At 48.3% G+C, this 21754-nt stretch overlaps 1 protein-coding gene across 13 annotated transcripts in view; it reads left to right on the plus strand.

Annotated features, from left to right (window-relative positions):
* Window positions 1-15713, plus strand: part of Dtnb (dystrobrevin beta) — a 207155-nt gene extending 191442 nt beyond the window's left edge. For 7 of the 13 annotated variants that reach the window (XM_085830168.1, XM_085830173.1, XM_085830169.1 and 4 more), the window contains 5 exons: window positions 7571-7730; window positions 8489-8578; window positions 10985-11035; window positions 14544-14579; window positions 15421-15713. In XM_085830168.1, the coding sequence (XP_085686294.1) occupies window positions 7571-7730; window positions 8489-8578; window positions 10985-11035; window positions 14544-14548 (306 nt within the window). In that variant the 3' untranslated portion in view covers window positions 14549-14579; window positions 15421-15713. Of the gene's footprint in view, window positions 1-7570; window positions 7731-8488; window positions 8579-9512; window positions 9554-10984; window positions 11036-14543; window positions 14580-15420 lie in introns of all 13 variants that reach the window. The other 6 variants (XM_085830167.1, XM_085830170.1, XR_015045156.1 and 3 more) reach the window with 5 other exon arrangements.
* The last annotated feature ends 6041 nt before the right edge of the window (window positions 15714-21754 follow it).

Consider the following 21754-nt stretch of genomic DNA (forward strand, 5'->3'; position numbering starts at 1 on the left):
CATGGGTTCAGCGGGCCCCTGCCAGCTCTATTCCAACATTTTTTTGTAAAGATTTATTTTTTTCAATTGTATGTATATAAGTTTTTACCTGTTTGTATGTATGTATGTATGTATGTGTACCATGTGCTTGTTGGTACCTGAAGAGGTGGTTTGACCCTCTGGAACTAGAGTTATAGGTGATTGTAAGCCACACGTGGATACTGGAAATTGAACCCCTGTCCTTGGGAAGAGCAGCCAGGAGTCTTAACCACTGAGCTATCTTTCCAACTCCCTGTCCCACCACCATACTTAATATGCAAATACTAAATAGCCAAAATTGATGGATACTGGAATAGAGAGAGTCACTTCTCTTTGGGGATATCACCCCTGAAAAACTATCCATGCTCCAGTAGATAGTTCAACATCCACGATTTTTTTAAAGCATATGAAATTGGAGGGACTGTCAATGGGGTGAGCTTAGGGAAGAATTAGAGGGAAAGGATTGGGGTGGATTTGATCAAAACGCATTATATGCTTTTACGAAATACACAATTTATTTTTAAAAAAATTATTTGTTGGGTCTGGCAAGATGGCTCAATGGTTAAGAGCATTGACTGCTGTTCCAGAGGCCCTGAGTTCAATTCCCAAAAACCACATGGTACCTCACAACCATCTATAATGGGATCTGATGAATTATCTATTTTATGTATGTGAGTACACAGTAGCTGTCTTCAGACACATCAGAAGAGGGCATCAGATCCCATTACAGATGGTTGTGAGCCACTATATGATTGCTGGAAACTGAACTCAAGACCTCTGGAGCAGTCAGTGCTTTTAACTACTGAGCCATCTCTCCAGCCTGATACACTCAATTTAAAAAAGAAAAAATTAGTTGGCTCTAACAGGATTCACTCATAACTGAGAAGACAGAATGCAGTAAGGAATGATAAAATGTTTAATAACTGACAAATAAAAATGAGTATTTCAGGGCCGAGCGTGGTGGCGCACGCCTTTAATCCCAGCACTTGGGAGGCAGAGGCAGGCAGATTTCTGAGTTCGAGGCCAGCATGGTCTACAGAGTGAGTTCCAGGACAGCCAGGGCTATACAGAGAAAGCCTGTCTCAAAACCGCCCTCCCCCAATAAATGAGTATTTCACAAAATAAAAATATTTAGTCATGTCACATTTTATTAATCCAGATTAGTGGACTTTGGGGGTTGTTTCCCCTTGGGGCTATGACATTGTGACCAGGAAACATTTGTTTTAGGTGGGCTTATGTTTTCATGTCTTTCAAGAGTACTCGGAAGTAGAGTTTGCTGGGTTGCATGGCTAGGCTATGTTTGACATCCTGCTCAGCAGCGGTCGGGGTGGGGGTGGGGGGCTCCCCACACCTTTGACAGTCCTTTGAGCTGTAACTGTTTCTGAGCAGAGTGTATTGCGTTGTGTGTGCAGTGCCCCTCTCCCTTGGGACTTGGCATGTGGTTTATCCCATCACTGAGTTAGGAGAGCTCTCTGTATATCCCAGGCACTGTTCTGCTGCAGATACAGCCCATGGGTATCTTTCCTTCAGCCAGCCCCAATTAAATGCTGTCCTTTATTAGGGCTGCCTTGGTCATGTTGCCTCTTCAGAGCAATGAAATCCTAACTGAGGCAGATGTCAGTCCTCCATTCCTTTTTATTGCCTAATAGTATTCCATTATTTGGGTAGCACATTTTATTTAATGTGTTCTTCAGTGTGCCTTCCTCACGCCTCACATCCAACATAAATTCACTATTTTTAATTGTAAAATTCTATGTGGTTTTTTTTAACAATATTCACAGAATTGCACTGTCATTACCTTAAGTTTTAGAAACTTCATCGGTCTCAAAAAGAAGCCTCACACCATTCTTCCCCATCGTGCCTAGCTAACCACTAGTTTATTTTGTCTATGATTTCCTTATTCTGGGAATTTCATATAGGAGGTTTTAGAGCTCATGTTTTGTGAATGGCTTCCTTCACTTAGCAAAATGTTTTCAAAATGTTGTAGGATGTCTTTGGTGGTTTAAATAGGTAGGACCCCCATAGACTCATGTGTTTTAATATGCTCGGCCCATAGGGAGTGTCACTATTAGGAGATGTGGCCTTGTTGGAGGAGGTGTGTCACTTTGGGGGTGGGCTTTGTCTGTGCAGAACTTCCAGCACCTGCTGCAGCCCAGCACCATGTCTGTGTGCAAGCAGCCATGTGTCCCGCCATGACAGTAATGTACTAAATCTCTAAAACTGTAAGCCAGCCCCAATTAAATGCTGTCCTTTATTAGGGCTGCCTTGGTCATGTTGCCTCTTCAGAGCAATGAAATCCTAACTGAGGCAGATGTCAGTCCTCCATTCCTTTTTATTGCCTAATAGTATTCCATTATTTGGGTAGCACATTTTATTTAATGTGTTCATCAGTCCACATTTGAGTTGGTTCGGTCTTTGGCTGTGTTAGTTGATGTTCTGTGAACCTCTGCACACCAGCTTTTGTTCAAACGTGTTTTGTTCTCTTGGGTGGTATGTACCTGAGAGTGGGATTGCCATGCCGTGTGATACTCCGCCTCTTGAGGAGCTGTCAGGCTGTTCTGCAAAGCAGCTGCACCCATCTTACATTCCTGCAGGTGGTGCCTAAGGATCCCAGCTTCTCTACATTCTTGTTGGCACTCGTCGTTATGTCTTTGTAGTGTTCATCCGGACAGGCTTGAGGTGATTGCTCGTTGTACTCTAGGATCTGTTTCATGCCTGTTGGACTCTTTTGTAACTTTAGACAGTTGTATGCTTGATCTTTTGTGCATTCTAAAGTTAGATTGTCCTTTTCTGACTGAGTTGGGAGAGTTCTTTGTGTGTGCTAGGTACAGATGTCATCTTAAGGCTTCTCTCTCTCTCTCTCTCTCTGTCATCCTTTCACTTTCTTTTGTTGTTGTTTATCACTAAATTTTTACTTTATTTTTATCATTTTTATTATTTATTTTTGGTATTGGTTCCCTAGGCAGTTATTAAAACAGGGTTTCATGTATGTAAATGTCTTTTATAGAAGCTCCGTGTACAGCTGAGGCTGGTCTCCAACCCCAGATCCTTCTGCCTCTCCCTCCTAAGTTCTAAGTTTGGCACACCCAATGCCTAGCACCCCCGCCTTTGAGGTAGGGTCATTCTTGCATAGCCCTGGCTGTTCTGGAACTCACTGTGTAGACCATGCTGGCCTCAGACTCAGAGGTCTGCCTGCCTCTGCCTCCCTGCTGTTGTTCCAGTTTTACTTGTTTAGATTGATCCAGTTTTGAATCTATCTGCCCATATGGAGTCTAGTGACTTATTTTGAAGAACAAAGAATGCTTGTTTGGCTTTTTTTTTTTAAGCCAAAAGATGATAATTTACACCTGTTTGCAGAAGAATCCGATCTAACACACACACACACACACACACACACACACACACACTTGTACTGGCTAACTATAGTCATCATTATAAACAAGTAATTTCTTGTGATAAGAACAAAGTCTTCTTTTTTGGATATTTTGTCAAAAGTCTTCCTAAAAAAGCTTTTATCATGGGCTGGGGAGATGGCCTCTTGGTGAGGCACCTGGCACATAAGAATCAGGTCATGGTGGTGTGCACTTGTAATCCAGCACTGGGGATGCAGACGTAAGAACATCTCTGGGGCTTGCTGGCCAAACTAATGAGTGAGCTCCAGGTTCAGTGAGGTGGAGAGCTGGCTCAGCAGTTAGGAGCAGTGGCCATGCTGGATGTGGTGGTACATATACCTGTAGTCCCGGCACTTGAGAAGTAAAGACGAGTGGCTTCAAGATTAGCCTGGTCTACATAATGAATTCTAGGATAGCCAGGGCTACACAGTGAAAGCCTATGTCAAAAAAGAAGGAGGCAGACACCACTGACTGTTTCTGCAGAGGACCTGGGTTCAAATGCAAACACTCATATGGCAGCTCACAGCATCTATACCTCTGGTTCCAGGAGAGCGGACTGATCCTCAGGCACCAGGCAAAGCAGCCATACACATAAAATAAAAATAAATAGTTCTTTAAAAAGATTAGATGGAGAGTGGCTGTAGAAGATATCTAATGCTGATCTCTGGACTCCCATGCCACACAGACAGACTCATTAAAGAAGGAAGTTTTTCTTTTACATATCATGGTTTGTGTGTTAGATCTAAGAAGTCTTTGCATAGGATTTTCTTATGCTTTTTATTATCTTTTTTGAGAAATTGTGCAGTTTTAAGTCTAATACTTGTTATGCTCCATTTTGAGGTGGTTCTTTGTGCGGGAGTTTTTTGAGACAGACTGCCACCTCTATGTAGTCCTGACTGTGCTTGGTCTCACTCTATAGACCAGGATGGCTTCAGACTCACAGAAGCCACCCACTTCTGCCTGTGAATGCTGGGATAAAAGGCATGTGCAAACACTGCCCAGTGGTTTGTATTTTAATGTGATGTGAAATATGATCTAAATTCATATTTATTGATATCATTCATCACTCTCCAGAATATGCTAAGTGATAAAAGTAAATTTAATAGTAATTATTGTAGTTCAATACCATTCATACAGAACTTAAAGGCATGAAAATGTTCTATATTATTCATAGTTTTATATATGTACACATAGTTTGTTGTTTTGGGGTTTTTTGGGGGGGCTGGGGGTTTTTTGTTTTTTGTTTTTCAAGACAGGGATTCTCTGTATAGCCCTGGCTGTCCTGGAACTCACTTTGTAGACCAGGCTGGCCTCGAACTCAGAAATCTGCCTGCCTCTGCCTCCCAAGTGCTGGGATTAAAGGCGTGCGCCAACACACCCGGCTGTACACATAGTTTTTAAAATTTGTATCAATTCAAAAAACAAAAACAACAAAACAAAAACAAACAAACAAAATATCTACACCAAAATCCCTGGTAAGAAAAACTGAAGTTTCCAAAGAGAAAAGCTAAAGGCATTGAGCCTGTGAAGATCTGTTGGTAAAGGAGTCTTCAAGTTTATCTGCACTGTTTTTAGATTAAAATAAATTATACATAATTATTCATTTGGGGCGGCTTTATGTTGTTGTACTTGGTTATTGTCTGAGCTTTTACATTTCTTAAATTAAAACACACAGAGAAGCTAGGCAGTAGTGGCGCACGCCTTTAATCCCAGCACTTGGGAGGCAGGGGCAGAGGCAGGAGGATTTCTGAGTTCAAGGACACCCTGGTCTACAGAGTGAGCTCCAGGACAGCCAGGGCTACACAGAGAAAACCTGTCTCAAAAAAACCAAAACACACACACACACAGAGCTGGTATTATAATATGCCTGTAATCCCAGGATTTGGGAGGTAGAAGCAGGAAGAGCAGGAGTCCAAGCTGTCCTCAAGTTCAAGACTACATAAAACTCTATTTAAAAATAAATACACACACACACAAAGGTCAAACAAGAATCACAGAGAGCAGGCTGGAGGATGGCTCAGTGGTTAAGAGCACTGACTGTTCTTCCGAAGGTCTGGAGTTCAAATCCCAGCAAACAAACAGGGGCTCACAACCATCCCTAATAAGATATGATGCCCTCTTCTGGGGTGTCTGACAACAGCTACAGTGTACTTACATGTAATAAATAAATCTTTAAAAAAAAGAAGAATCACAGAGAGCAGGGCGGAGTGGTTGCTCCTGACATCCCCGCATGTGACTGCCACAAGAGGATCTCTAGGTTGAGGCCACATCTCAGAAAACAAGCCTAGAGAATAGGAACCCTAGAGGACAAAATATTCCATTCAGCACCCACACAGCTGCAGCAGTGAGAGGAGCCATTGTGCATCCCTCCAGGCAGCCTGCTGGGGTGCATTCTCTGTGTATGTGGTGTTCCTGAACTAGCTCCCTCCCTGAGGGTTTCACAGGAACTCATTCTCACAGTCACTTCCATTCTCCCAGTTTTGCTCCCACAACATCCTCCAATATGGCACCCCTCTCCCCCGGCTCGGGTATCTGCCTCTGATTGGTTTAATTCTTCCGGCAGTCACACCCCATTGTTCCAAGTCTTTCTTATAGCTCCTCTTAGAGGATCAGTCCTGTCAAAATGAAGTTGAATATCTCCTTCCTGGTCACTGGCTGTCAGAAACTTGTTGAAGTGGACAATGAATGCAAGCCTCTAAGTAGCCACTGATACTCTGGGTGGAGGGGCTATGCAGGATGAACCTGCAGGTGGGAACAACAGACAAGGTTTTCCCACAAAGCAAGGTATGTTGGCCCTTAGCAGCGAGCTCCTGCTGTTAAGTAAGGGGTGTTCTTGTTATAGACCAGGATGACTGGAAAGAGGAAGTGCAAATCTATACAGAGTGCATTGTGGGTGAACCCAAAAGTGTTTCAGTTTCTCTAAACAGTCTGATTTCCTCCATGTCAGAAAGCCCCTGACAAAGAATGTAAGAAGCCCAGGACCAAACACCAAAGATTTAGTGTCTTCTTACTCTATGTGTCCTGCAACATAAATACTAATGTGTTGATCTGAAGAAACAATATGCTAAGCAAAACAAGGAGGAGGCTGCAGGACATGCTAAACTTTTGGCCAAGAGCATGAAGGTAGCCAAAACATAACACCAGGAACAGGTCGCCAAGAGCTACAGGCCATCTCCACCAAGAGCTTTACTTACAAGTCTGACTCCAATCAAAAACAAATCTTTAAGAATAGTGAATAGCCAGGAGGTGGTAGCTCATGCCTTTAATCCCAGCATTCAAGAGACAGACAGGTAGATCTCTACAAGTTTGATTAAAGCCAGCCTGGCCTGCATAGACAGTCAGGGCTATGTAGAGAGATTCTGTTTAAGCAACTAAGTAAATAAATAAATATTAATGAATAAGTTATTGAACCTTAGGGAAAGAGCAAACAACCTATGGTAGGCCTCCCTGAGGAAAGCTCCCCCTCTAATGAGCAGATGTCCACTCTCACCTACTCTCATGGCTACCCAAACCAAACAGACCTCCCGAGGGCACAGCAAGTGCAATGTAGCCATTTTGCTGAGCAGACCCTGCAGAAGCATCCCCGGCTGTCCTCAGGAGCACAGCTGCCTGGATGGGATCTTGGGTGTGAGGAGAGCTGCCCTCAGAGTGCAGGGCTGTGCTGCCTCCCACACACTCTTAAGACATCTGTCCACGTGATCTTGCTGTTTTCATCTATTAAAGTTATATTAAAAGACGGCCACTCTCTACCCACAGGGTCTTAGGGAATTGGATAAGTGTGGGTACAGAATGTTGACATACAAGCATGAGGATGTTGGTGGGGTGTCTTACCCCTCATAGAACCTTCGACCAGCATGTCCACTACATGGCCTCTGCCCCTCTTCCTGAACCTTCTCTGCCTGGTCTTTACTTTTGTTTTTCTGAGACAGGTTCTCACCCTGTGGCTTTGAACTTACTGTGTAGCCCAGGCTGGCTCCTAAGTCTCAGACTGCTTTTACAGCACTCTTCCTCCTCCCCTGCCTCCTCCCCTCTCTTTCTTCCCTTCCTTGGCAGACTCCTGGCTCTTTTTCTTTTTAAGCATGTCCCTGGGAAGTGCTTTCCCCTTTTCTTGGAGAGATTAGACCCCCAAGGTGATGTGTTTTTCTCTCTGATCCTCCCAGGCTCAAGCCACAGGGTCACCACACACATCACCCACCCATGGAGGTGGCCGCCCTATGCCCATGCCTGTGCGTTCTACATCTGCTGGCTCCACCCCGACCCATGGCCCGCAGGATTCACTGAGTGGAGTTGGGGGAGACGTCCAGGAGGCCTTTGCACAAGGTGAGTCTCCAGGAGAGCTGGAGAGCTGAGGGGCAGAAAGCACATACCGGCTCCCTGCCAGGATTTCTCCAGCTACTTTCCTTTTGTGCTCTTGGCTTTGGATGATCAGATAGTGTGCCTCCGTAATCAGATTTACAGTATAAATAAGTTATGTGCTGGCTCCTTCCCGGGATGGGCTGGTCTTCCGTGGGAGGTCCCAGGCACATGTGTGACGATGGCTGTTCTCCTGGGCTCTGAGCTCTGGACTGAAAGAGCTGCCTGGCCCTTTGGGCTTTGCCTTCTCCGAGAAGGTGGATGGAATGAACTCAGGTGACACGGTTTCCCTGTAAGGTCCTTAGAACACACAAGGACAGAAGAGTGGTTATCTCCATAGGACCTAGCCAAAGGTCAGTAAGCATGCACTTGCCACAGCCAACTGAGGAACCAGGGACCTGAAATCTTCAATAATGGACGGTGGAGTTGTGAGAGAAGGGAGTGGAGACAAGGAAGGGGAGGCAGTGATGGGTGTTGCAGAGTTAAACCCCTCACCCCAAGACTGAGGAACACCCTGGGCAAAACTCATCTGAAACCCCTGCTCTCTACTGTGGCGCCCACAAAGCAGGAGCTCCACACTCCCAGTAGAGAAAATGGAGTGTGACCTGTGGGCTCCCGGTGTGCTGAGAGCCTGCAAAGCCACTGCATTCACCCCTGGTGTCTCTCACTGGCTGGGGCATCCCCACGGTCACTCACCTGCAATGCCGTCTGCTCTGATTCCTCAGGTACGAGGAGAAACCTCCGCAATGACCTGCTGGTGGCTGCTGACTCCATCACCAACACCATGTCCTCCCTGGTGAAGGAGCTCCATTCAGGTGAAACCCAAGGCTTTCTGCCTGTCTCCTCCTCCTCTTTGTACTCCTGCCCCTGCCCTGTCCCACCACCCTGCACACAGCCCTTCTTCCCACTCACTTTCCCTTCTAGGAATACAGGGGATCTTCACCCAGTGCCTCCCTCCCACATGATCACAGTTTATATTAAGAACAGTCTGGTGGAGCAGATACAGTTGCAGCTTGAAGGAAACCCTGCTCTTCAGTGCAGCCAGACATCTTCTTACTTCCTCATCTCTGCCTACTCTTTCCCTAGGCTGGCCGTCACTTCATTCTGAAACTATCCTGGATGTGGCAGCAGTCAGCACCAAGCCACCTGTCTCTATTCCAGCCACCCTTTGACTTTCCTGTTTGATTCTGTTTGAAACTCTGCCTTCTCCTTTTGTCCATGAGCAGGCTCTGATCTCACCTGAAGATCCAGCTGCAGCTCCCTCTGTTCTTCACGTTGGGTCCTATCTGACTTCTTTTTCTGTCTCTCCATGACTCAGCCACTATCATGGCTTCCTGGAGTTCTCTGCTTCACAGCCTTTCTCCCCTTATATGAAACCCAGGAAAGAAAGAGGATAAAAGACCACCATACTTCCAAGTACCCCCAGGCTCCATCAGTGATAGAGCCACTCAATGCTTAGGAACCATTTTTTCAGCCATGGCATTCCTATGAGGGTGACCGGCCTGAGTGCTGTGTGCAGCATTCACACCAAGGACCCACCCCTGACCTTTATTACCTAATGCAGTGCTTGTGAGTACTCTGCAGTGGCTTAGCAGGGCTGTCAAGTAAACGCACATAGCAGCATTCCCGTGGATCATGCAGATACTCCCATGGAAGGCACATCAGGGCATTTTTCAGCAGAGGGAAGCCTCCCATTCAGAACTGCTGTTACTGCCACACTTACCCTCAAGTCCATCTGTTTTCCTGCAGGAGAGGTTGCTCATGTGTCCTGATTGGCTTTCCCAGCTAAGGTCAGTTGCCCATTCTGCCACAGGAGACAATGCCCTTACCCTGTCTCATCCCATCTCTCATGCCCACACTGAAGCCGAACCCTCATGTGTGTGTTTGTGTGTGTCTATGTGCGTGTGCACATGTGCATGTGAGAACAGTTGTGCTTATGGCCACTTGTTATGGTTTATGCAAAACAAGTGGCTCACAAGTGCCATACTCAAGAATGAGAATGTAATGTGATTGGCAGAGACTAAATTAGGGAGGCTTATGAATTCAAAGCCCACCTGAGCTACGTAGTGGGGGTAGGGGGCAAGTATACTGTGTGTCATTTCGAAAGTTTATTAGCGATCCTATCACCTACCCCCCTTATTTTAGAAAGGTGGTAAATAACTTTTCAAAAAAAGTAATTTGTTTGAGATCACACAGAGTCCAGAGGCAAAACTAGTTCTAGAGCTTAGATGTAGAAAAACAAGAAGCCAGGGCTCTGGTCCCACCCAGGACAGACACAGGCAGGTTCTGGGAGGCCCCAAGCGCAGAAGCCTATAGGGTGATAAATAGGAGATAAACCTATGCTTCAGTGGAAGGGAGAGCCCTGCGCAATAGAGCATGTGTTGACCACTTCCTCGGAGGTGGCTACAGAAGCTTTGCTGGGATAGCAGTGAGTATCCAGGCTGGCTTCTCACACACTTCTGGCAGCATGCACAGACACACATCTATAGCTTGTCTTTCTCACCTTTCAAAAATATTTTTAAGTAATTGAATCCTAGATTTCACAAGGGTCTTAAGGATATTTAATTGAACTTTCTGTTAATATAAAAGCCTCCAGTTTGAATATTTCCAGGGGGCTCAGTCATAGCCAGCTCTAATCACTGGAGATCTCTCCCTAATTAGGGAGCTAAAATCTCCCTTTCTGCCCTAAATCCATCTTCCTCTACAGCCCACCTTCCCAGTATTTGATGGGAGATAACATAGTCACTCCCAAGTTTTCTCATTTTTAGGAGATTCTACCCAATCCCTTTAACACCTCAAATATGACATGGGTGTCCTGTTTGGCCATACCTTGTGAGATGTGGCCTGGTTTCCAGGATCTCGATGCAGAGGGAGCACGCAGCTCCACCTCAGAGCCCATGTGAATCTGGGTTTGCATCCAGTATACACTTCTACAATTCTTTTCTTGAACTGGAACGCAAAACATGAGTATTAGTAGATAGCACCCAACCCTGACCGTCAGATCTGTCATCTGCCCTCTGCTTCACGGCTGTGCAAAGTTCCAATCAGACAGTGCCAGAGTGTGGAGCTGTTGGGCATGGACAGGGACATCATATACCCTGAGGCTGCCTACTGCCTTAGGTCTCTGCCTCAGGCCTCCCACAGTGCCACACTCACCTGCCTCCCACCCACCGTGGTGCTGGACCAAAGGGTCACTGGCCTCCTTGGACTTGTTTCCACAGCAGAGAAAGGTACAGAGAAAGAAGAGAAGATGCAAGATGAGAAAGACAGAGGTAAAGGCAAGTCCCTTAGTTTGGGAACCCAAGCTTTCGAGCAGTAGATGCTAAGTTCCTTCCCCTTTGTTTCTGACCTCTGTCCTACCACACCCTTCCCAAGTCTCAGTACCCCCACAGTTCCTCCTGCCTGTTCTCCCAACTGACTCTGAGGTGTGCCCATGGGTAGTAATGTCAGGTGATTTACTCATACTCTGGGATACAAACAAGTCACAGAATATCTCCTGCCATCCTCAGGGGTCGATGGTCTATATGACTGTGATATGCAGAAGAAATGGGGGAGAAAACAAAGCAGGAAGATGTGATCATAAAGAATTGACTGTTGTGGGGTTGTGGAGGCAGCTCAGTGGGTGGATGCTCCTCGCCTAGCCCAGGGTAAACCCTAGCACCACATAAACCACACGAGGAGCAGTGGCACGCACCATACCTGCAGTCCCAGCGCTTGGCAGGTGAAGGGTCAGAAAGTCAGAGACTTAGTTTTACTGCTGTGAGCAGACGCCATGACCAAGGCAACTCTTATAAGAATAACATTTAACTGGGGCTGGCTATCAGGCTCAGAGGTTTAGTCCATTATCATCAAGACAAGAGCATGGCAGTATTCAGGCAGGCATGGTGCAGGAGAAGCTGAGAGTTCTACATCTTCATCTGAAGGCTGCTAGTGGAAGACCGACTTCCAGGAAGCTACGGTGAGGGTTTTTTGTGGTTTTTTGTTTGTTTGTTTTTTGTTTTTCGAGACAGGGTTTCTCTGTGTAGCCCTGGCTGTCGTAGACTCACTTTGTAGACCAGGCTGGCCTCGAATTCCGAAATCTGCCTGCCTCTGCCTCCCAAGTACTGGAATTAAAGGTGTGCGCCACGACTGCCTGGCTTAGGGTGAGGGTCTTAAGCCCACACCCACTTACTCCTACAAGGCCACACCTCTAATGCCACTTCCTGGGCCAAGCATATACAAACCATCACAGTCAGGTTCATCCTCTGCTGCAAAATGAGCTTGAAGCCAGTGTGGGCTACCTGAAACTTTGCCTCAAGAGCTAAAACAAAAAACCACCATTAAATGTATAATATAATACTAAGAGTTTCTGAAAAGGAAGAGACTTGTAGGTTGGAATAGATAAGAAGAATAAAACCAAGAAAGAAAGGTGTTGGCAAAGGGCAGTAATGCCTTCCTCATCTTGCTATGCAAGAAACTATTCATGTACTTGTTATGTGGGAAGAGAGCTGCACTAAGTGGTTTCATGGAACATCCCATGTAATCTGTAACACTGAGACACGCAGTTGCTAATATTGGCATTTTAGTAAAAGGGAAAGAGTTTCTAGGGGAGTCTGCTCATGTAGCCTCTGAGTGCGCTTGAAGTGGGTCTTCCTGACTCCAGGCTTCATGCTCCTGACTTCCACCTGTCAGTGGGATATTAAACAGATAATGAGATCCTCTTGAGGTACCTGAGAGTCTCAAGTTATGTCTACCATATATCAAGACGTTGTTTCTGGATTCCTCCAGAACATAAACTCCCTGAGGCTGAGATTTTGGCCAGTGTTGTTGGTGATATATTCCCAGCTTCTGGAACGGTGCCTGTCTTCTAGGAATGACAGTGAATAAACCTGTTTCAGGCTGTGAACAGGGTGACATGATAGCGTGAAGGAAGGAAGCAGGGAGGGCGAGAAGAGAGCAGGGCTGGTCCTAGCTACTTTCTAGACCTGCAGAAGATCTGTACCATGGCCATCTTCACCGCTCCAGACAGGAAGGATTCCAGACAAGGTTCTGAGGCTTATTAACTGGACAGGTTAATAAGTGGCCGAGCCTGGATTCACCCCAGTAGTCTCCAGCTCCAAGCTCTATGCTTTAATCTAAAGAGAACAGCTAGTTTAAGAGAAGTGGAAAAGCCGCAGTGCGAAGCAGAAGGCAGTCAGGAGAGACGGTGGGAACCCCTCAGTACAGTGGCTTTACAGTGCTGTCTATTCCTCAGGGATGGGATGGATGAGAGAGGCCTGGGAGAACTGGACTACTGGGCACAAGTGCGGGGGAGGTGGGGGGTGGGATGGCTGGCCTGACCACACTTCAGACTGTTAGAAGAGAAGAGCCAATCAGAGACCCAGATCCAGATAAGATGGGCTGTGGGGCAGGAGGAACACACATGCCCACTCATAAACGCCCAACCCAAGTGTGTGCCCAGACCCCAACCAAACGCTAGCATTGCTGTGGAACATTTTTAACTAAAGACATAGCAACTGCTGCCTTGGCCTCCCTTCCTATGGACCTCCCTGCTCTAGGCTCCTCCTTAGCCTCCCTCTACTTCCCCAAAGCAAGCCTAGACCCCTGCTGCTGCCGCTTCACTATTGCTTTGGCGTGGACTCCAGCCCTTAGTCTGCTCGTGGGAGCTGACTCAGGGCCCTCTATCTCTGTCCCTGGCTGACCCTGTCAGAACTTTACTGTGATGCTTGTTCTTAGCCTCTCCTCACCGCTCTAAGTGCACGTGTCTGGGTCTGTATGTCTGTGTGAAGGCTTTCTGTGAGGATGCCTGAGCTTTATGGCCTTTAGGTGCCATCTCTAAGAGCAGGAGGGGAAGAGTTGAGGCACAAGATGAACAGTTTGTTTTGTTTTCGTCTCGACATTATGCGGGTCCTCGCAGATACGGCAGAGACATTTAAGATCAGTAACCACGGATTTTACAGAAAACGATTTATTTTCTTTGGAGTGAGTTCAGTTTCATGTGACATAAGCACAGCCCAGTCATCTTCCTGCCCGGCACACATGGTCTGTTCAGCACACAAGTCACAAGTACCAAAGGGGTGCTTTTGAAGAACTCTGACCAAAGCAATATCCCCGCCATATTCACCCCTAGCTTTCACCTCTGTCTGTTCTACGCTGGCTGTCTAAATCCCAGGGAAGGATGCTGCTATACTGTGGCACCCTTCCTACTGAGCATCCCTCAGGCCAAGTATAAGAAAATCACAGAATGAGGCATATGCTATTGCCTCCTCTGGTTGTCCCAGAACTTCCATATATATCTGAATCACAGAGCCTGAGTTCTTCAGAATGCCCCCTAGCAATCCGGTTTATACACTGAGGCACCCTGGTGCATATCTGGCCAGCAGTGGTCCTGAGGAGACTCATGGCCTCTAGAACATCTCTCTGTGGACAGACATGAACTTGGAACATCCAAGGGGAGCTGGATAGCAGTGCTGTTCCAAAACATAGAGAAGCAAAGTCCACATCAACTGTTCCCACCTTTTTTTCCTTTCCTAACCATGCAGGCTCTGATCCCGCTGTAGCTGCTCCCCAGAGTTAGGCTCTGCTTCCATTCATTGATTGTTCTCTTCACAATACTCCATGAGGTGTGAGTTGTAGGCAATCTACCTCTACCCCATCATCCCTGGCAGGAAAGCTCAACAGAAGGGCAGATGTGAGTCTAGCCCCTGGGCTGAGTGGGTCAGGAAAACCCCTTAGAGAAGTCCAGAGGGCTGAGGAGAAGCCCGAGTGTGATCTGTGTTGTTTCTGCCTCTGCTGCTGCAGGTTAGCCCCAGAGCGGCCAGGACACAGGAAGCTCAGGTGAGTCACGTGTCCTCCCCTTCCTCTACCCTTCCTCCCATCACAGATCCCAAGCCAGAGCAAGCCTTACTTATAGTTAGGATGTTCTTGAAAGAACCCAGCTGCACCTTTTCCTCTGATCCCCACAGTAGCCACCACTGGACCTGAACTTTCTCAGACAGCCTTCTAAGTCCTGTCTTCTCAGAGCTGCCTCTGGGCTGACTAGTCCCCACCCTCCCTGCAAGGTCAGCCCGTACACACGAGGTTTGCAGAGCTGGCTGCAGATGCGCAGCACCCGGGTGCTGCTGCTCAGTATGTGCAGACCAGGCCCTTCCTGTGGCCATCACAGGCTGCTATGCACTGTGGTGAGGTCAGGGACTGACTGAAGGCCTTCAGCAGCCTACCCGGTCCCCTTTGTCCCTAGGTCCAGAGAGACAGCATGGGAGTCCCTTGGTGCACACAAGGAAGCCTAAGCCCACACTCAAGAACCTGCTGCCAAGGCTTGAGTCAGCTGGTGTCTCTGCCTCTGACCCATGGCAGGACCCATGAGAAGCCAGCAGTCAGGCAGATGAAAAGGGCCGCACACTGTAGCCTGCCGTCGGCTGGCCTTCCTCCCTTTCCAAACCTGCCACTGTGAACCCAGTTTTTTATTCAGTCGGAGTACACAAGCAGTGACCTCAGAAGACACTCTCGCCACACCCCAACCCTGTCCCTCTGAAAGAGAAGACATCTGCACGCACAACTGAAGAGCCAGAGAGACCAAACACACACACACACCCATTCAGGTGTGCTGGTTCACAGCTGTTGGCAGCTTTGTCCTGAGCCCCCAGTGTGCTTGTGACTAACAGTCTGTCTTGTACAGGCGCAGAGGCGGAGGAGCAAGCTGGCACGGAGAAGACAAGGGACGGTCTTCCCCCCAGAGGCACATTCCTGTCCGTCTTTCTGCTGCACACCTGGACCAAGCTTGCAGGCTGCCAGACTCACTCAACCTCCAGAGAGAGGAGCCAAGCCTATGGGAAGTGGGGAGGGACTGCCTGAGGCCGCAGCTGGTGGGCCTCCTGCATGTACTAGCATCCGCATTCCTCCCTCAGGGCATGGTCTCATCTCTGCATCAGGAATTTACCAGGAGATGGAAAAGAACAGAAAAAGCGCTGAGCCTGTGTGTGTTCCTTCCGGCACCTGGCCAGCATGGAGGGCTCTCCCTAGTCCTAGTATGCGCACATGCAGTTCTTTCCTGCCTTCGACCTTTAACAACATTTTCTGTCTATGCAAAGAAAGCTGCAGGCCTCATTCAGTTCTGCAGACATTTACACCCCTGCCTCAGTGCTAAAAATAGCGCCCCCCCCCCTTCCTCTTTGACCTGGTGAGGAGGCTTCCGCCTGCACAGTGCTGTGAGGCCCTGTTGCTGTGTAGCCAGGAGGAAGGCGGAGAACTTTGTGGGCCAGTCAGTGGGGAAGCAGCCCTGTGTGCCAAGCTGGGACTGGCAGCCAGGGGGCGCACTGCCTGGGTGCTGCTCATGCATCCTCTCCTGGGGTCCTGTGGAACATGTGATCACCAAGTCCCATTCACATTGATTTTCCTTTTTTTTTTTTTTTTTCTTGCTCCCTTAGCTCCAGGATGTTATTTTTAGTAGAAGAGCTACTATAAATATTTATAAAGGGCAGTGACTAGAATGATGTGAGAGGGCCCACAGCTGGCACTGCAGCATTCCTTACCCACCTCTGCAGACCCCTCCCTAATTCTGAGGTGTGTGCAGAGCCATGGGTTAGGTCCCATGAGAGGCTCCTAAAGGAGCAGTGAAGGGAGAAGGAGGAATGGATACTGTTGCAGTCCGGCCCCATCTGTCTCTCTGCCTTCACTCCCATTTCTAGCTGGAGTAACTCAAGGCCGGGAGAAGGGACAGGAACCTTGCTGAGCCAAGGCCCTCAGTGTCCTGGGCACTTAGAATGAAGGGCAGGTGCACCAAGGATCACTGCCACTGTGAGGGCAAAAAGAAAAATAGGAGTTGAGTACTAGCCTCTGCCCAGCTGTTGGAAAAACACTTGGTTAGCAGGCAAAGTTAAGGACTTGGAAGGCCAGCAGGGGTTTAAGACTGCCCACTCAGGGAAAGGAGATTCAGGCTTATGGATGGCCAGAGGGGCAAAGATGAACGAGTCCATGTAGGGTTCTGGGGATACACTACACACCCCAGTGGTGAAATGCACCCCGTGAGGGTAAGACGGCCTCACAGACATGTGGGCTGTTCTTTCCCCATCCTCAATTCTCACGCTCTGTGAGACTCAAGGCCGACTCCTACCTCCTGGCTCCTCACATGAGCTTGTTTCCTCCAAAGCAGCAAGAGACAGAACAGTGGGAGTACCCAGGGCCACAGGGCCAAACTGTGCTCTCTGCGCATCTCTGGGGGGAGTGATGTTCACCTCACCCCTGACCAGATGGCCAAGGAGAGGGCTGCACTCATTCCTCTGATGCCAGCATTAGAGACATGATGTCACCTTTGTTAACATCAATTCTTGATTCCTTTTAGAGCTAGAATACCCATTATTATATAAAGGCCCCTTACATTTGTTATCTGCTTTCTAAGTTCTGTACCAGGATCTTGTCTCTATGACCTGGAACACATAAGGCCACTTTATGGTGGGCACTTTCTTGTTAATTTTTCCATAGCAATTTAGGAGCCTAATATAATTTAGACTGATGTGTGGAAGGCATGCACTGGCAGATGCCCTGGCTGGAGAGTTGAACTGCTTGACAGCACCGTGGTCTGAATTGCTGCTTTCTGTGACAGGGAAGAACCAGATGCTCCCTGGGCCATCTTCTGTATGTGCTGAGGGAAGCTTGAGATCCTAGCTGACCCAGAACTTGAAATCTTCCTGCCTCTGTCTTGAATGGTCATAGACCAGATATGTGAGATTCCAGACATGTGCCACCAACCTGGCCATCCTGGGAAGCCACTGCCCTCCTAGCTTTGATGCATGTGCACAGCCATTCTGAACTGTTCTTACCTGGCACTCTGAATTTACTGGTTGGCTGGTTTCCTGCATTGCTGGCTCCCTGTTCCCGATGCCCACCAGCATTAGAAAGGCACAGTTGCTATGGCAATACCAAGTCATCTGAATTCCTGCAGCAGTGTCTGGAAGAGAAGGGCTCATGCAGAGCTGGGTGGTGGGCCTCAAGCCTGGCCTCAGCTAATGTACTCTTCAGGGGTCAAGTGTTTGGTTACAGCTGGAGTGTGGGAGGTGGGCGGTCTACCTGCCTCTGGAAGACCCTACCCTCACAGACTTCCAGAATTGGAGGACTCCCAGCAAGGGTTCTCAGGCAACACCCTATTCCATCCAGCAGTCCTCAAACTGAGCATGCATCTGAGTCTGCTGCAAGCTTGTTAATGCCCCCAGAGTGTTTGAGCAGCCACTCTGGGCTGGAGCCAGCGCTTTGCAGTGGAGTCCCAGGACATCTTAGTACTCAGCCTGGAGCCTATATTGTCAAAACCACTTTGAGCTTCTAAGAAGAGGAAACGAATCCCACCCATGCAGGGAACAATTTTTTTAGTCAGGTAGAAAAGTCTGTTGTCTGTCCTAGAAGAGGAAGAGGTAGAGGGAACCTCAAAAATCCTATTGTTTCCCTGGGGTCTGGAAAAAGGTTACGTGTACTGGGTCTGGTGACCCCTATACTTCATTTGTCTTTCTTCCTTTCTTTAGACTTATTTTTAATTCATTCTCTCTCTCTCTCTCTCTCTCTCTCTCTCTCTCTCTCTCTCTCTCTCTCTCTCTCTCTCTCTCTCTGTGTGTGTGTGTGTGTGTGTGTGTGTGTGTGTGTGTGTGTGTGTGTGTGTGATATCATATACCAGGCATTAAACCCTAATGAGCAATATTCAGTAAAGAATCAATTTGGGTCCTGGGCCTGAGGACAATAATAGTCCTCTCCATAGCTCCAAGAGTCCCAAAGGACCCAGTCATTTACTTCCCACCGTCACCTCTGAGGCAGACCCTTCTTTCAGTTGCCTCTGGGGACAGTGATACTTCCTATTCCCAGGTAGCCTCTGGAGCTGTGCCTGGGAGAGGAGCCACCCTTTGGCCACTGCCTTGCTAATGTCACCTCTCTGCAGCTCATTGTTGGGTGGGATGTTTGAAGGAGTGCTGCACCTGGGAGAGGAGCCACCCTTTGGCCACTGCCTTGCTAATGTCACCTCTCTGCAGCTCATTGTTGGGTGGGATGTTTGAAGGGGTGCTGCACCTGGGAGAGGAGCCACCCTTTGGCCACTGCCTTGCTAATGTCACCTCTCTGCAGCTCACTGTTGGGTGGGATGTTTGAAGGAGTGCTGCACCTGGGAGAGGAGCCACCCTTTGGCCACTGCCTTCCTAATGTCACCTCTCTGCAGCTCATTGTTGGGTGGGATGTTTGAAGGGGTGCTGCACCTGGGAGAGGAGCCACCCTTTGGCCACTGCCTTGCTAATGTCACCTCTCTGCAGCTCACTGTTGGGTGGGATGTTTGAAGGAGTGCTGCACCTGGGAGAGGAGCCACCCTTTGGCCACTGCCTTGCTAATGTCACCTCTCTGCAGCTCATTGTTGGGTGGGATGTTTGAAGGGGTGCTGCACCTGGGAGAGGAGCCACCCTTTGGCCACTGCCTTGCTAATGTCACCTCTCTGCAGCTCACTGTTGGGTGGGATGTTTGAAGGAGTGCTGCACCTGGGAGAGGAGCCACCCTTTGGCCACTGCCTTGCTAATGTCACCTCTCTGCAGCTCACTGTTGGGTGGGATGTTTGAAGGGGTGCTGCACCTTGGGCTGCTGGGAATGAAGTCACACAGTAAGTTACAAGCCGCAAGTGATAGGAGTGGCTCAGGGCCCAGGGATAGGAGCCAGGCACAGATGATGGCTGTGAGATGCTCTGGTGGGGCCTCTGCCTTCTGCCCTTTTCCTCTTGGCTGCCAGTCTGTGTGGGGCCTACTTTCCTCATTGCCTAGGCAACCATTCTGAGCTCTCCCTTCATCCAAGCCCACCATGGGAACCTAGATCCTTGCTTCTAAGAGGACAAAGCCCTAAGGAACAGGAGTATGTATAGAGCTGCGTATGGGAGAGCAGTGCTCACACTGGAGGGCACACAAGGTGGCATAGGGGCAGCTTCCCACCTGAGGCTCAGGTGATAGCTTCCCATGTCCGGACGCACTCACTAGGCCTGGGATTTCACCCTATTATGTCCTAGCGCATGTTGGGGACTTAGCTTCATAGCTCTTCAGTAGGTTCCCACGCAACAGGTGCTGCTTATCTGCCTCTCCCGCCCCTTCACACACTGTACCTTTCCCTGCCCAGCTCCTGCAGGACTTCCTGGGGGCTGCATGCTTCAAGGAGGCCGCTTATCTTTGTGCCTTCAGCCATCCATAGAGAGTGGGAACTAGATTGGGGTCATCCAGAGGCCTTGGGCCAAACTTTGCACACTCTGGGGTTTAAAGTTAGTGCAATGGGGAGGGGCCCTGCTTTAACAGTTGTTTGCTGAGGCCCCTACCCTGAGCAGCCCAGAGCCTCACCTCATACTCACTGGATTTTTCCTGCCCCCCACCCCCACCCCTTTATGACTTGAGTCTTAATCCACTCCTGTTCTGTTGAGAAGAGACAGCTCTAGGATAGGGTCTCCCGGGCTATGTTGTCCACCCACACACCGCTCCCCTCAGAAAAGGCCTTCCATTTGGCACACCCAGGCACACCCTGCATAGGAACTCTACTTTCAGAACTATCTCCAAGCTAAGCCCCATGCCCGACAGGGTAAATGGAACCAGCGAGCAAGGCTGCTGAGATATTTAGAGAGATATTAGTATAGCTCACTGATCCAGTGCTTGCCTAGAATATGCCAGGCTCTGGCTGGGTTCAGCCACCAGTACCAAAATAAAAGGCATCTTGGAAGGGATAACTCAATCCAGGAATAGTGACTCACACATACATTCCCAGCCCGTTGATGGAGACAGGGGAATTACAGTAAGTTCACTGCCAGCCAAGGGTCTATGTAGTGAGACCTTATCTCCTAAAGTAGCAACAACGAAAAACAAGAATTGCGCAGTTACTCAGAGCAGATCTCTAAGTGGAATATGTGTGGCTCTGCTGACTGGTACCACTGACTGACCAGAGCAGGTGGGGTTCTTCAAGGAGCTTTCTCTAAAAGAAAGTATACACTTTGTGTCTGCAATGCACCAGGTGTGTTTATGTATGTAATCTTCGGTCTCCTCACAAGCTGCCATGTTAGGTTAGCTTTATCCATTCTCAGAGCTGCGCGGCTCAGAGAGGTCAAGTGTCTCCCCTGAAGTCACACAGACAGTAACAAGCCCCATCTGCATGCTTGACGGATGCTCCCATGACCTCAGACTACTAAAGTGGTCAAGTCTGTGCAAAGCTTCAAGGAAGATGAATGTCCCAAATTCAGTTGAAGGGACAGAGAAGTGGCTCAGGGGAGGATATGCAATGTCCCATCAGTTGGCTTAAAAGGAGTCTGGTTTGCCTGCCTCACAAGCCACAATGGAAGGCCAGTTGGTACAGTGTTTACGTAATATGTGAGGAAGCATAGATTGGGCACGATGATACACAATTTATACTCCCAGACTGGGAAAATGGAGGCAGGAGGGTCATCATTCTTGCCTATGTAGTGACTTTTGAGACCAGCGTAGGCTACAAAAGACTCTACCTCCAAAAAGGAAAAAAGAAAAGTTGGGCTTCGAGTTGGGCTTGAACTTCCAACACTTTGGAAACTGAGGTAGGAGGGTTGCAAGTTCAAGGACACCCTGAGTTATATAATGAGTATGAAACCAACTTGGGCCACCTAGTGAGACCCCAAGACACCCCCCTCACCAAGACAAAGGCAGGGCTAGAGAGATGACAGCCATTTAAAAGCACTGGCTGCTCTTACAAAGGACCTGGATTGGATTCCCACCACCATGGCTCACAACCATCTGCAACTCTTGTTCCAGGGGATCTGATGTCCTTTTTCTGGCCTCCCTGAGCACCAGGCACACATGGTACATAATATACATACCAACAAAATACATATACACATAAAATTAAAGATTGGGATGGGGGCGAAAGCTGGAGTGGAGGAATAGCCACTCAGATATGCCTTAAAATGGATGTCTCAATTCCTATTGCACTCAATTTCTCAGATGTACCCTTTGGTGCCTTCCAGTCCATTTAAACCTAATAAGTATCTGCCACAGACA

This window comes from Mus caroli, unplaced genomic scaffold, assembly GCF_978045245.1.
Source record: "Mus caroli unplaced genomic scaffold, Mus_caroli_1 scaffold_14, whole genome shotgun sequence".
NCBI lineage: Eukaryota > Metazoa > Chordata > Mammalia > Rodentia > Muridae > Mus > Mus caroli.